The sequence below is a fragment of the Colletotrichum navitas genome (assembly GCF_030913465.1).
Source record: "Colletotrichum navitas strain CBS 125086 chromosome Unknown LY79scaffold_9, whole genome shotgun sequence".
Taxonomy (NCBI): domain Eukaryota; kingdom Fungi; phylum Ascomycota; class Sordariomycetes; order Glomerellales; family Glomerellaceae; genus Colletotrichum; species Colletotrichum navitas.
In genome coordinates this window covers 303,119-316,405 of record NW_026850555.1, presented here as the reverse complement: position 1 = coordinate 316,405, position 13,287 = coordinate 303,119, and the positions used below count along the sequence as shown (strand labels likewise).

The 13,287-nt window shown below is 46.1% G+C and overlaps 3 protein-coding genes across 3 annotated transcripts; all 3 read right to left on the bottom strand.

Annotated features, from left to right (window-relative positions):
• Positions 1 to 4,380: 4,380 nt before the first annotated feature.
• LY79DRAFT_625548 (dienelactone hydrolase) lies at positions 4,381 to 5,476 on the bottom strand (the record flags this gene model as incomplete). The annotated part of the gene is made up of 4 exons (XM_060562098.1): positions 5,250 to 5,476; positions 5,071 to 5,194; positions 4,658 to 5,010; positions 4,381 to 4,583 (listed from the first exon to the last, which is right to left on the bottom strand). Exons 1-4 carry the CDS (start codon positions 5,386 to 5,388, stop codon positions 4,381 to 4,383), a joined length of 819 nt encoding a protein of 272 aa, XP_060417935.1. The 5' UTR covers positions 5,389 to 5,476.
• A 4,679-nt stretch (positions 5,477 to 10,155) lies between these two features.
• LY79DRAFT_600433 (fungal chitosanase) lies at positions 10,156 to 11,532 on the bottom strand. The gene is made up of 3 exons (XM_060561832.1): positions 11,335 to 11,532; positions 10,940 to 11,271; positions 10,156 to 10,873 (listed from the first exon to the last, which is right to left on the bottom strand). Exons 1-3 carry the CDS (start codon positions 11,501 to 11,503, stop codon positions 10,526 to 10,528), a joined length of 849 nt encoding a protein of 282 aa, XP_060417934.1. The 5' UTR covers positions 11,504 to 11,532; the 3' UTR covers positions 10,156 to 10,525.
• A 746-nt stretch (positions 11,533 to 12,278) lies between these two features.
• On the bottom strand, positions 12,279 to 12,922 carry LY79DRAFT_508261 (uncharacterized protein; the record flags this gene model as incomplete). Its single annotated transcript, XM_060553916.1, has 3 exons — positions 12,279 to 12,370; positions 12,542 to 12,623; positions 12,671 to 12,922. The coding sequence occupies 3 exons, from the start codon at positions 12,920 to 12,922 to the stop codon at positions 12,279 to 12,281; spliced, it is 426 nt and encodes a 141-aa protein (XP_060417933.1).
• Between the last annotated feature and the right edge of the window lie 365 nt (positions 12,923 to 13,287).

The window sequence follows — 13,287 nt, the reverse complement described above, 5'->3', positions numbered from 1 at the left end:
TTATTACCCTTACTAAGTAGCCACTGTTAACTATATTAAAGGCTCCCTAGATATCTACTGTTATTAGGGTGCAGTATTATCTATTGTTAAGAGTAGCCTCTACGTTATAGGCTAGTGCTACTATAATGTCTGTTGCTGATCTCTTAAGGAGAGCCCCTGCTACTTGTAGGTGCAAGACGCTATGTCCTAGGCACTTCTAGGCTAGTCTCCTAGCTATGAGCCACTCTAGTCCCTTGCTTATTATTAAGAGTAGTAATATTAGTCTTTATCCCTTAGGTGTGCTTATATCCCTGTTGGCCTTAGGGATCATTACTGTCTCTGTGTCCCTAAATAGTATAGGGTGGTGTCCTAGCTCTAGGTATATCTAATATAGCTTGCAGATGTATTCCCCTACGTGTGTCTAGGCTACCTATAGCATAGAGACTGTAATTCTGTCTACTCTAGGAGTTATATTCCCTGTACTAAGTAGGGCTACTTCTGCCTCCTCTAATAGCATATAGTTATTCTATTTAATTATCCTCCTTGGCACCGTAGGCGTATATAGGTTAATGTTAGTGCTAGCGTTAAATTACTTAAGTAGTTACTATTAGAGAACTCTTGCTTTCTCAGCTAGTGCAGTGGCTATATCCTTACTGTCCTACAGAAGAGGTAACTAGAACTAGGTGCTAGGCTTATACTAGCCTATTACCTTGTATAGGTCTTTGTCTGTCTCTATCTTGTTAATCTAGTCTGTCTAGTATTTAGCCTTGGCTCTATATACTACCTTCTAGAGTTCCTTTGCTGCCTTGTTTATATCCTCTCTACTGCTGTTCTGTCTTGCGTCCTAGTGTATCCTCCTTGCCTCTTAGCACTCATTGTCCTACTAGGCTACTAACTTCCCCTTTATCTACTGTGTACCTGTTGCTGCTGCTGTGTGTTATAGTAATTCAGTAAGTGCCTTTGTAGCCTAGTTAAGGTCTACTGTAGTCTCTGTCCTGTTAGGCAGTACCTATAGGGTACGTCCTACTTTGTCTATAAACTTCCTAATTCTTTCTAGTGTGTCTACTCTTACTCTAGTGCCTGTTTTTAGCACTATCCTAGTTAGGTTAGGGATTGTTGTAAGCAGGGTTAAGTAGTCTGAGCCTGTGTGCAAGTAGTCTGCCACCTGTGTTAACGCTAGGGGGATGTTTAAGAAGGCTAAGTCTAGAGTGTTCCCCTTGTTGTAGGTTAGGATTCCTGGGGGGCTAATAAGTGACAGTTGGTGCATGTTAGCCTAATCTACTAGTCAGGCTGACCCCCAGCTTGGTGTGACTCCTGGCTGCTATATTAGGTGCCACGCGTTAAAATCCCCTGTAATCAAGGAATTGTCTAGGGGGGTCTAGGCGTCAAGAGCGTCTAATATAGTCTCTGTCCTAGGTTCCCTGTATATGTTAATGTAACAGCGACCCTAGATCATTACTCCTAGTATGTCTTGCAGCGGGCGCTGGGTGATGTAGAAGGTTGTTGTGTTTAAGTGTGTATTTTGGACGTAGGTCATAACCCAGGGTCTTGTCTCTGTGTCCCTCTATTCTATGATTAGCAAAAAGAGCGTGTAGTTAGGGGTTGTCTTTGTCTTTAAGCGTCTGTTGTTTGAGTACTATAGTTCTTATATTATAATAATGTTAACCTGTTCCTGGTCAGCAAAGGTAAAGGCCACGTTATATGTTAGCCTAGATTGTCTTATGTTTATATAGAGTATCCTTAGTTATACTACTATCTAGAGTAGTAGTAAGGAGGGTAGCGCTAAGGTGCTAAGTTTAATTAGAGGCTTTAGTGTAGTGCCCCCTTCTAAGACGTCCTCTATTTCCCTGTCTAGCTGCTAGAAGACGTCTAGTTTATTATTATAGGTATTATTTATTACTTGTTGTTACTATGCCTCTGGTCCTAGACTCTTTATAGTCCTTCTGTCTATTGCTTAGGGGGGTTAGTAAGGCTCCTTTTGCGCTGTTATAAACTGTTTTCTCCCCTTCTGTCTAATAATCTGTCTCTGCCCCTTTGACGGCCTTGTAATCACGCTGCCTTCCCTAGTTAGCTAGAGGGGGTAGTCCTTATGATTACTCTTAAAGGGACCCTTGCAGTTAGCACACTGCTGTAGCTTATTATAGGGTTTGTTTCTGTGGTCTATTTCTAGGATACTGCAGTTTTTATAGAGCTACTGTTTAGCGTATAGCCTTGCCCTGTGCTAGTCAAAGTATATGTTGTATTAGGCTAGTTTAAATTAATGCTAGAGTTACTGTAATAGTAGGCTATTAAGGAGCCTAAAGGGTTTTACCCCCTCTTTTAGAGCAATAATCTAAGTCTAGGTTAATTACGCTATAGTGCCCTTAGTAATATAGCACTTCTCTGGTTTCTATTTTATAGCAATATACACCTCTGTCTAGATCATCTCCTCTGTTACTGCTAGTAGGTTTCTGTAGTAGTTGTATATTATTACTAGGACCCCTCTAACTCTGTAGAACAACCAGGCCTAGGTACTATTAACAGTAGTTATACTAAGCTGTTTAGATAGCTTAATATAGCTATTAAATATAGCCTATCTTGTTCTATAGCAGTCTATAGTAATTATAAAACCAGTCAGTACCCAAGTCGTCTTTTTAATATCTATAACTTAAACCTTATAGATTCTAGTAATATCTCTATAGATAGTAGAAGAGGTGACCTAGGTGTTTAGGATCCTAATAAAGATGTAGTAGTTAATATAGTGTTGTTATGTTTGTCCTTGTATATTTCTCTTGCCCTAAGAAGGTCCCTGATGGTTAAGGCCCTCCTGGAGCATTGTAGCCTAGCCTACTGGCTAGCCTACTGGCTGGCCTACTGACTTGCCTGTTGGCTAGCCTTGCGGCTATATCTAGGCGGCTGGCTTTAGGTCTAGTTAAATAGGCTATTTCTAGGCTATTAGTCTAGCTAACTAGGTTATCTATGTGGTTCTATTTCCCTTAAGGGTACTATAAAGTAGATAGGTATAGAAGTCTATAGTAGCCTAGTGATCTCCTTTGCTTCTAATCTAGCAGAGGGACTATTAAAGGTTCTTAATAAGCGTGTTTACTATATATCTGTAGCTGTCGTTAAGGGCCATAATCTTGCTTAGTATTTCCTCTAGGTAGGGGGTTAGCTGTGGTGTCTAACTTGCGTTTATTGTTAGGCTGTGCATAGACGCGTTAAGCCCTAGTTATTGTTTTAGGTCTATTGCTATACAAGTAAAGTCCTCTTAGGTAGAGGTTATCATTGTTAGGCTAGAGGGAACTGCTAGCCTCTTTCTCTTCATAGGGGAACCTTTGCTAACTATAGATCTAGAGACAGTAGACATCGCCCGGGAGACCGGGCGTATGCCCGGCCGCGGCGGCGGCCGCGGGGTTGCTGGCCCTTGGTGTTTGAGGGCTGACATTTAGGTGGTTTTTGTGTGTGATAAGGGGTGTTAATGATTTTGGTGTAGTGCACGCGCACGCACTAACAGTGCGTGCCAAGAAAAGTATGTAAGAGGGAAGGTTGATATGAATGGTAGAAAAGGTGTTCAAGTCGAATATGTGACATCAGATAAGACTTATAGCACCAATTAGAAACTTACTCATTCAACATCGAGTCCAACCATAACACAGTGGCAGAACTCTCGCATCCTAATGCCACGTGAGGGTCTTATCGTCTGATGGGAATCTAAGTAACCACCAGCATAACCCCAAACACTCGGGTCATTAGCAATGAAACTCCAATCACCTGTGCCATTCACGTCCGATATTTCTACGCCCAGTGGCCCCTTCAGCAAGGTGGGTCTTGGCCGTAGCTAGGCCCATGCCATCCACATATCCAATTGCTATGTTGACTATTGCTAAAACTTGGAAACGTTATAGATACCATTGATGTGAGAGTGGACGAATATAACAGTAACAGCTCCGAGAGAGCAAGCAAGTGGCAAAGGAGGCATACATTTCTTGGAAGGCCCAAGGAAGATTCAATTATCAGGAAATTATATCCCTTGTTATGGCATTGTTGTTTGTAAGTTGCGCTCATCATCGTCTAGGGTGAGGGTGCTGAGTTGTGATTGGACCCAGATTCGGCGCAGCCTCCTGACAACAAAAATACGGTGCTAGACTAGCAGCCGGGCACTTTGAAGTGAAATATGATGATTCTTATCGAATAGAACGAGGTATTCGAAATGATCTGAGGCTTTTTCAGGGATCCGAATGGGTCAAAGCTCCTCCTGAGGAAGCAAGTTGCCATGAAAGCCGCCTTCGTTAAGTTGGATGACAGCGTTTGGAGGATACAGTTCAAATTATGTTGGTACATTAGGTAGGTTTTTGGCAATGCTGCCATATTCGTAATTAAAGTCTCTAAGAAGTGTGTTTAGTAGTACAAAATCATCATCTCTCATAGCCATGTCTCGTAGAATCGTACGGCTTGCACAAATGCGTCTTCCTTGGCGGCCTTCTGCACGGGGTTGTTGAGATCTGGACGTATGGCAAACCCATGTGGCACCCCTCCATAGAGCGTCATAGTAAACGGCTGACCTGTGGTCCCCATTGCTGCCTCGATCTCGGCCCGCCTTGCGGCGTTCATGCCGGTATCGCCCTCTGCAAGCCATTTGGTCAGCAATAGAAAGCCTATGAGGAGGTATCTCCTCATCGAAAGAGGAGAGATAACTTACCAGCCACAGCTAAGCTCGCTGGTCCCTTAATGGCTTTTATTTCTTCGTCTCCAAGTAGAGTTGGGTGGGCGGCGAAGCCCACCTGGGCCCCTTTGTTATCGGGGATCCCAAGAACACGGAAAGCATAACGGCCGCCAAAGCAGTATCCTGTGGATGCAACTTTCTGAACGCCCATTTGCTCACGCAGGTACGAAACTGCCTTTGCGACCTTCGGGTCTGTCACTTCCGGACCATGGGACCCAAAGAACTCGGTAGCGTTGAAGTCCGCTTTTGGATCCTCGCTCCTTGGTTTGCCCTCGAACAGGTCTGGCGCAACTGTCACGTAGCCCGCGCGAGCGAAGCTGTCAACAAGCCTTGGATAAGGTCAGCGGCTTGCGTCACTACTTTGCTTGATAGAAGCCATTTCAACGAACAGTTTGTTTTCAGTTGACTGGATTCCGTAAACATCAGTTAACAGCAAGATACCGTATTGGTTGGTTATGATTGTGCCAGGAGCTTTGGCGCTTTGATTGCCAGGCATCGAGATGTAAAGATCGACTATGTTCGGCAGTCAGATACGCTTGAGCATAGTAGCCCGTAATTCATGACTCACGTCCATTGAAAGAGATGACTTCACCCCTTGGCGTGCCGGTGAAAGCCAATATAGACATGTCGGCGATAAACCCCCTTGCGGCCGCAAAGAAGGATATAAGTCCAAGCAGAGTGCATAAGAAATTGTTGGCAGGCATCATGTCCGAACGACCGCCTCTAATCCTTGATACCAGGAGAGAAAAAATCACAGCTGGAATAATCAGATCAAGAGAATCGAGGCCGCAGTCGCAATGTTCAGGCGATAAGTACTTGAGCGAAACAATTTAAGTTGCCTTCCTAGGCATTGTCCCTGCACCTATATCCAGGTATTTTAGTCATCAGTTACATAACCCCCGAGTAGGCATAATGCGGCATTCTATAGCCACTTTGACTCTAGCACTGGTCATCAACGCTGCTAAATGAGGATTTAAGCTTTCTTGGTCGCGACAAGGGGTTGTTGGCAGTGGTCTTGCACCTGCAGCAAGAGGGGGAAAAGCTTTGACGCGGTCTATTTTGATGTTTTATCTGATCATGTCTGGGACGAAACTATACCGAAGATGACCGAGAGAGTCTTAGCCATAGCCCCACACACTAGTATGCAACGTCAACCAATCGGCCAGTCGGCCAGTGACCATAAACAGTGAGTCGTTTCGTTCTCGTCTCAGCCGAAGCTTGATGTAGTGGCACGACACTTTGTTGTTTAGGTGCGAGTGCCTCGCCCGGCTGCTCATGTTGGAATGGCTGTTTTCATCTAGTAACGTGATGCCTGCGGTGAGCCAAGGTGAGCAGGGTGAGTAGGGTGGTAGGTAAGCTAGGCATGTTAATGCATGCGTTGGCGCTAAAAGCTAATCGTTCACTGAAATCAGAGTTGGGTCACAACACTTCTACAACCAAAATCCTGGGAGTAGTAATCTGCGCGCCCCCTCCCCTAAGTCCAAGGAGTAGTAAACCCTAGGAATGGTAAATGGGCCCCTACTGGAAACCCCCTAACCCCAAGAGCAGTGAACTGGCCCCCCTCCCCAATCCTAGGAACTGTTAAGATATGCGTACTTCAGTGGTGTGCCTAAAACTGTGTATTGTGAGTTCTGCTAGTAGTGATCTATCATCTTATATAACTAAAGGTCAGTTAATCGGGTGATTAGAAGTGCACACCTAGGAGCTTTAGGGGTATTGAGGGCTGCTCTGGGTGATAGAAAGGATGGCAAAATGGATGGCTAAGGGGGTGGTAAAAGGGATGGCTAAAGAGATGATAAGGGGCTGGGAATAGCCTCACATGGCCTTGGGGCGAGGCCTCTGAGGGAAAGGGGGGATACTGAGGGAGCACTAGAGAATCACCAGGGGGGTAGCTGTTGTTTTTGTTTTGCCTGCAAATAGTGTTACTGTTGGAACAGCATTGCAACACAATTCGCACGCATGAGGCAGTAGCCCAAAAGTCTATATAACTGGCCACGTTTCCAGCCAGCCAGACCACTAGACTTAGAGAGTTCATGCCTTTTACAACCACGTCTTGCTGATGCATCAACCCATCTATAGTCCTTCCGACAGTTACTCTTCTTGCCACATCGGTGAAGTTCTAACCAGGACGACGGGGTATAAGGACTATAGGAAGGCAAGGGGTTGCCAAACAGGAACGTCAGAGGATGAGCAGGGCCGTATTAGGGTTGCAAATAGCTTCACTTTGAGCGAGGAAGCCTTAGGGTGAGGCTTCAGGGGGGGGCTATGTCAGGTGACCCAAATGACTAAGAGGGTTACTAGGAGGTCAGCTCTCCTTGACCCTCTCACTCATATACCACAACCTCCTTATATATGTTGTTGAGAAGTCTCGCGCTGGCGGCGGCGGCAAGAATGGGATCAAAATACTAAGAAGAGAAAGAGTAAATGGTTAAGAATATCAATCTGGCGAATTAATGCTTGCTGATACATTTAGAAGAAAAGAGGTTTCTTTCATTTATTTTACGCATCGCTTTTCCACTGTTCGTTACCCCATATTGAGCGCCAGTCTGGGTTGCCACACTGAGACATAACTGTTGTCACTTTTTCAGTTGTCAATCAATAATTAGTAGCTTGTGTTTCGTTCCTTATCACAACAGCTAACACTTGTTACTTTAGCCATCGCAACAACCGTCATGGAGACATCCATTACACGTCAGTTCTAAATAACTTGTTCGTTGCAACTATCGTCTCAATGTCCATAATAATTCTGCCGCCCGATTGTCCATCGTAACAGAAGTTGTCATGGTGTCCATCATACGTCAGCTGCCAATGCTTCGTCATATCTACCTATAGTTATGGTGTCTGTCATAACGGCTGTTGCCACGTGCCTATCATAATATCCGTCAGGTCGCTCTTCGCCGCAACGGCTATGGTCACATTGTTCACCATAACAGCCGTCGTCGTGTTGCCTCGACTGCCATAACAGCTGTTGAACGTAACATGGCTGACGCAGCTGTCTCCACGAGGTCACGAGCAATTCACAGTCTCTCTAGATTGGCTGCAAGCGGCCACGCCGATCCCCAATCCCTGATGCCGGCTCCAAAGTCGAGATGCAGATGGTCAACAGGCCCGATGCATAGGAGCTGTGAGTAGCCGTGTTTTCACGACGCGCACAAGCTCTTACGCCGTTGTATCGTTGTATTGCAGCCATCATGATGTGTCATAGCTTTTCCAATAAACACAACCGTTGAAACCTAACCGCAGCGCTGCTTCTGTGGGAGTACTGTACGTACATGGCCGCTGGAGACAGACATTCTATCAAACATACAACCTTAGTCAGGCTACTCCCTCGGGGGACTTATCTCGCCATCTCCCAGTGAGGAGAGGTCAAGTTGGGTGAGTAACGCATACGGTTAAAAATACCCAAATCACGGATAGGAAATCCATATAGATATCGATAGGTATTTCAACCCTAGTAACCCATGACCGAAGCAGCATAACCACGAAGAATTGCTCAATTTGTGGTGGGTTTCGACTAGGGAAGCCTTAAGATATACAACCTGATTCTATAGCGGATTCCCATCGTCAAATACTGCTACTAAAATAACAAATCCTCTTATTCGGTATATGTTCCGAGGCGCGCTGCGTGTCTTAGTCCAGGAGCAGCCTCTCCAGCGGCGAGCAGTAGAGGTCGCTGATGATGGTGAGCTTGAGGGGGCTTCGCGTATCGTAGTCCCTCTTGAGCGGTGATTACCACCATGCTCACAGAGCCGAGTCGATTTTCGTAGTGCGCGCTCTTCCCGAACAGCTCGTCGCGGCGTCGGACGTGTCAAGGACGACGAACGGCACGATCCCGAAGAGATTCGTCGTCACGACCAGCCCGTTTGCCTCGATCTACGATATGAAGCAAGATTAATTAAGTACCGTCTTCGATTTGGCTGCTATGCGGGTCGTATGGGCAATGACCCGGCATGGTGGCTGTAGTAACGCAAACCCAATCCGCAGCATAATATCAAATCAGCTAGCTTCAATAGATCGGGGGTTTAATTCAATACATCTTTATGTCCCAATGGGAGCACCTGCAGCGTCACAGGTCTAAAGGTATGTGGGAACTTAGTTCTAGGCTCCTGGGGAGCACACCTACAATATATATAAGTCTTCTCCTCCCTTTTAGTAGGAGGCCAGGATGGAATGTTTTGTCACCAGCATATCTACATTTGACCACATGTCTCCCTCTTGCCCGCACCAGTCCCTGTCACGCAGGGGAACTACGTGCATAAAATTATCCATCCCGCCACTTCCCATACACCAGAAGGCCTCACTTCCTTCTCCTTTACATCTCCTTTTCGAACCTAAAAGTTCCGACTCGCTACAGTTGATTCACGCGCATGTACCTGAAGCTCGATTAGCTATGGTGGAAGAACACCAGGTTTACAATCCATCTTGCAATCATCCGAAGTGTCCCACAGAGAACACAGGCATTAATAGTCACCAGATGCCTAGTGGGATCAAATGTATTATCTATAATATTGGTCAAAGCTGTCTACCGTAGGTGTATTAATGCATAGTAGAGGGAGACTTTGGTCCCTATGAAAAGAAGAAAGTATCTAGGGGTCTACATATCTTTGTAGTACCTAATGGAACCTGGAGTGATTTCAGAGCTATGAAAATGAATCTAGTATAACCTATTGTTTACTAGCCTTAGGTACAGCTTATCCTGTTCGCCCAAAGCACCTAGACTCCTGGCTAGGAGAAGGGGAGAAGGGAGTGAAAGGCACACCCATCCTTATAACCTCCAGTTAAAACAAAAGGGTGCAAGTTTATATATCAAGAGATTGAGCAATCAATCAAGTAATCAATAGAACGTATTTTTCACAAGCCACTGTTGGTCGGATATGTCTGTAGACAAAGAACCATTTTTCATGTACTCATTTACGTAGCTCCTGTGTACATATGTAGTCAACCTCATCAGAGACTTCGTCCTCGAGGAAGGTCAAACCTTTCTAGACTACAGTTTCTAAGGCCTAAATATTATTACGCCATTGTTCATTGCGCGTTATATAGTTTTATTCCGCGGTGCTTACTTGTTTTCCTTCATTCTATCTCTGTCTCTTCATGTCGTTGCGGTATTTGCTTAGCAGCTCCGACAACCGATTTGCCCTGTCTGTATTTTAGCACTCTATGACGTTGTCACTCCGCAGACATCTGGCCGTAAGTTAGACATTCTGTAAATTTACTCCCCTTGCCCAGAGTTCAAGATTAATGTCTAGTCAGGAAAGTACAGTCGAGTTGGAACTTTATGAGAGTTTTCAAGCTACTCAGTCAAGTCTTGACAATGGCGGATAATAGATATTAGTCCGTAAGAGGAAGACATCAAGACTGTTTCGATGTTTTGCATCCAAGGCGGCTTGTGGCCCCTTCTATTAACAAAGCACGACACCGCTGTAAGGTTCCAAATGTATCGGGTTGACAAAACATGATTGAAACAGAAAATGCTTTATGTTCTTTGCTGGCTGTAAGGAAAACCAGCGGCTGGTATATATGTGACTAGGAACACGAAGAAGATAACTAAAACTAAGAAATACAGCTTGCGGTAAATAGACAAGGAACCTAATTTCGATTTGCCTGGAAATCCCCATGACTTATGAAGCAGCCCATATGTTCTGGCCCAGACAATAACTCCAAACTGTCAACGCAGGGATTATCCAGAGAGAGCCAACAGGAAACACGCGTTTCAACGAGCATTTCAACTGCTGCCGTCTTTTCCGTCTCAGCCCCGACTTCCGACACCGCCTTATCTCGCGCCCTGAATTTTGGCCCATTATTTCCCTCAGACCGTTCTATCACTAGAAAATCTACAGTAACTTATATTGCCAATACGACACTCCCAACCAAGACTGTCGTATATAAGAGCCATTTTTCTATGCCAAGCCCGCCGTTACAGCCACTGCCCACACGAGCAAGAAGGGTGTTCCCTAAGTCGGTGATGCTGCTTTCGAAGTCGGTATAGGTTGATGCGTTCCAGGCGGCGCCCTGTGCCCCTGGAACGGCCTCGTCGCCCGTGAAGGCGATGTATAGAACATCGTTCTCGTCGTGTCCCGCGTTGCCATTTATGACGTCGCCGTAACAAGCGGTAGCCAGGGAAATGGAAGCCTCACCAACCATAGCTTGAGGTCCATCGTCCCCGTTTGTGTCTCCCCAGATCCCGTAGACCTAAGTGCGGCGTCGTCAGATTTGATTCGTTTTTCACGTGCCGCATGTAGTTCAGGGCACACATACCACTTGATCGTTACATATCACGGCCATCACACTGAGCGGCTTAACGCCATGTTGGCTCGGGTTAAAGGTAGGCCATCCGCTTTTTGTCCCTTCGTTGCCGAAAACGACATAAGGATGCAGCGAGGCGTTGAGGTCCTGTGGACCTGTGTTATATCCTCTCAACACGTTGCGGAAAGTCGTCTCGGATTGAGTATCGGTGGAGCTACCGCAACGTCCATCGCCTCCGCCCTGCGCCCCATCGCAGTCTACGTCCATGTTGGCAAGGTTGCCCCCCTTTCCTTGAAGATAGATGATTTTGTACTTGTCTACAAAGTCCCCGCAGTAGACGAAGTCTAAGGTTTTCTTTGTCAGTATCTTGCCAATCACGCATTGGATTGGATGAGGCATGTAAATACCTCCGCTGTCCCCCTCAACGCTGTGAAACCCGGTTGAGAGAGCATGTTTGCACTTGCCCCGGACTCGGATGAAGCTATAGAAATTCTTCACATCCCTCGGTATCTCGATAGTCAATGTCTGGGTAGCTAGAAGCGCCAGAAGGACGATGAGGGCGGTAAGAGATATCATGTTAAGTAGAAATAAGTCCTGGAATGAGAGAAAAACAGAAAATGTTGTAAGACGGGACGTTCGGGGGGCCGCCAGCAAAGTACCTGTGTCAAACCGCGTCTTGGCAATCACGTGATGCGCATCGGGCTCATCTGAGCACCATTAATTAGTCGATGCACAACCCTCACTTTGAGACGAACATGAGTGCGCCTAAAGTCTCGGTCGAGACTCAAAACAGTGCTGCTGCTGAAGCGAGAAAAGCAATGATGAGACGGCGCGCCTTTGTGGTAATTGGGCTCTACTGACGCAGCGATTCCCTTGGAACACGTCGTCCGAGTCAGTGTTGGTGTGCTGCAACATTGATCGAACTGAGGCGCCATCAAACAGCGAATTGATCCACGCAAGGATGTCTTCATTCGCCGCCCTACAACATTCGATCTTTGTAAACACAATTTGATTACTAGATTTGGTGGAAGCGGGAGTGGCGCCGCCGCGCCGCTGACTCGACCATCGCGCCGTGCGAAAAGGAGTTATGAGTCGGTCCGATTTCAGCTTGGAAAGCAATTTTACTGACGGCACGTCTTTCCGCTTCATGTCAAGAAACTGGTTTCGGATAACTTTCCCATTCGACATTCAAAACAATATCTGGGGAAACTGACAGAACTGTTTTGAGCCCGAAAAGGGACAAAGACTGTACGTATCTCGACATGGACAGCAACTGGCGTGTTCCACATAAAGTTTCATTAGTCTCACTTGTTGCCAGTGGGTCTTTGTATTCATCCATATGGAGATAGGTTTAATGTAAAGACCAATTCCGGGCAGAAGTGTTGAACTCCAACCAATTTGGCCCATTGCCTATAACAGTCTTCAGGTTCAAAAGTATTATTACTGCCTATGGAGTCTTCGAAAAGGTAATTACCTGGACTTTCGAATATTCACACCATGAATATCCTGAAAATTGCACAAGATTCAGAGTCTTTGATTTGTTTCCGGGAGCTGCGGCTTCGAGAATGGTTGCGAGGTTGTTTCTATATGCAGCATATGAGCCGCCAGACAGACAAACATAGGCTTCACATAAGTAGCCCGTCCACTTCAGCTGACGACAGCCGCAGTTGCTCCAGCTGACGCTGCGCTTGCCGCACTAGATGTGGTGGCCGCAAGATACCATAGTGAGAACCCGGAAATCACAGCCGCTGTCTCCCAGTCCTCGCTGAGCGTTCCCGTCAGCCCGGTGCCCAAGAATGCAAACTTATAAGTCTTGGTCATGCTCCACGATGTGCTACGTGCCAGAACAGCAACAACCTCTTTGCCGTCGCTGGAGTAGCCGAAGGATTTTGGCCCGAGGAAGTACAGCTGCTTCCATTTCCACTGGCCGTAGCAGTTAAATGTTGGAGGAAACCTGGCGGTCGCGGCCACTAATGATGTAGAGTCCGTCGTCATATGATGGAACCCCGAGATTTGATCTGCCGGCATGTTTTGTTCACGATCGATATATGCATCATGGTCGTAGTTGGGTACTTCAAATGATTTTCCGGTGCTGCTGTCCATATCGAATATACATAATGCTAACTGCGTTCAATTTCGACGAGAAATGAGAAGCAGCTTGAAGTACTGGTCAACAATTACACAACTCTCGAGTACGAAGGATAAAATCTTGAAGGATTTAATAAAAATCGGTTGAAGAGGCAGAGAACCATGACAGGAAAAAGGCGCTGAAATTAATCGTGGCTATACAGCATCAATAGGATCGCCCGGTTGATATATACCTATCACCCCAGGTGACTTGTGAGATGGATACCGTAAAA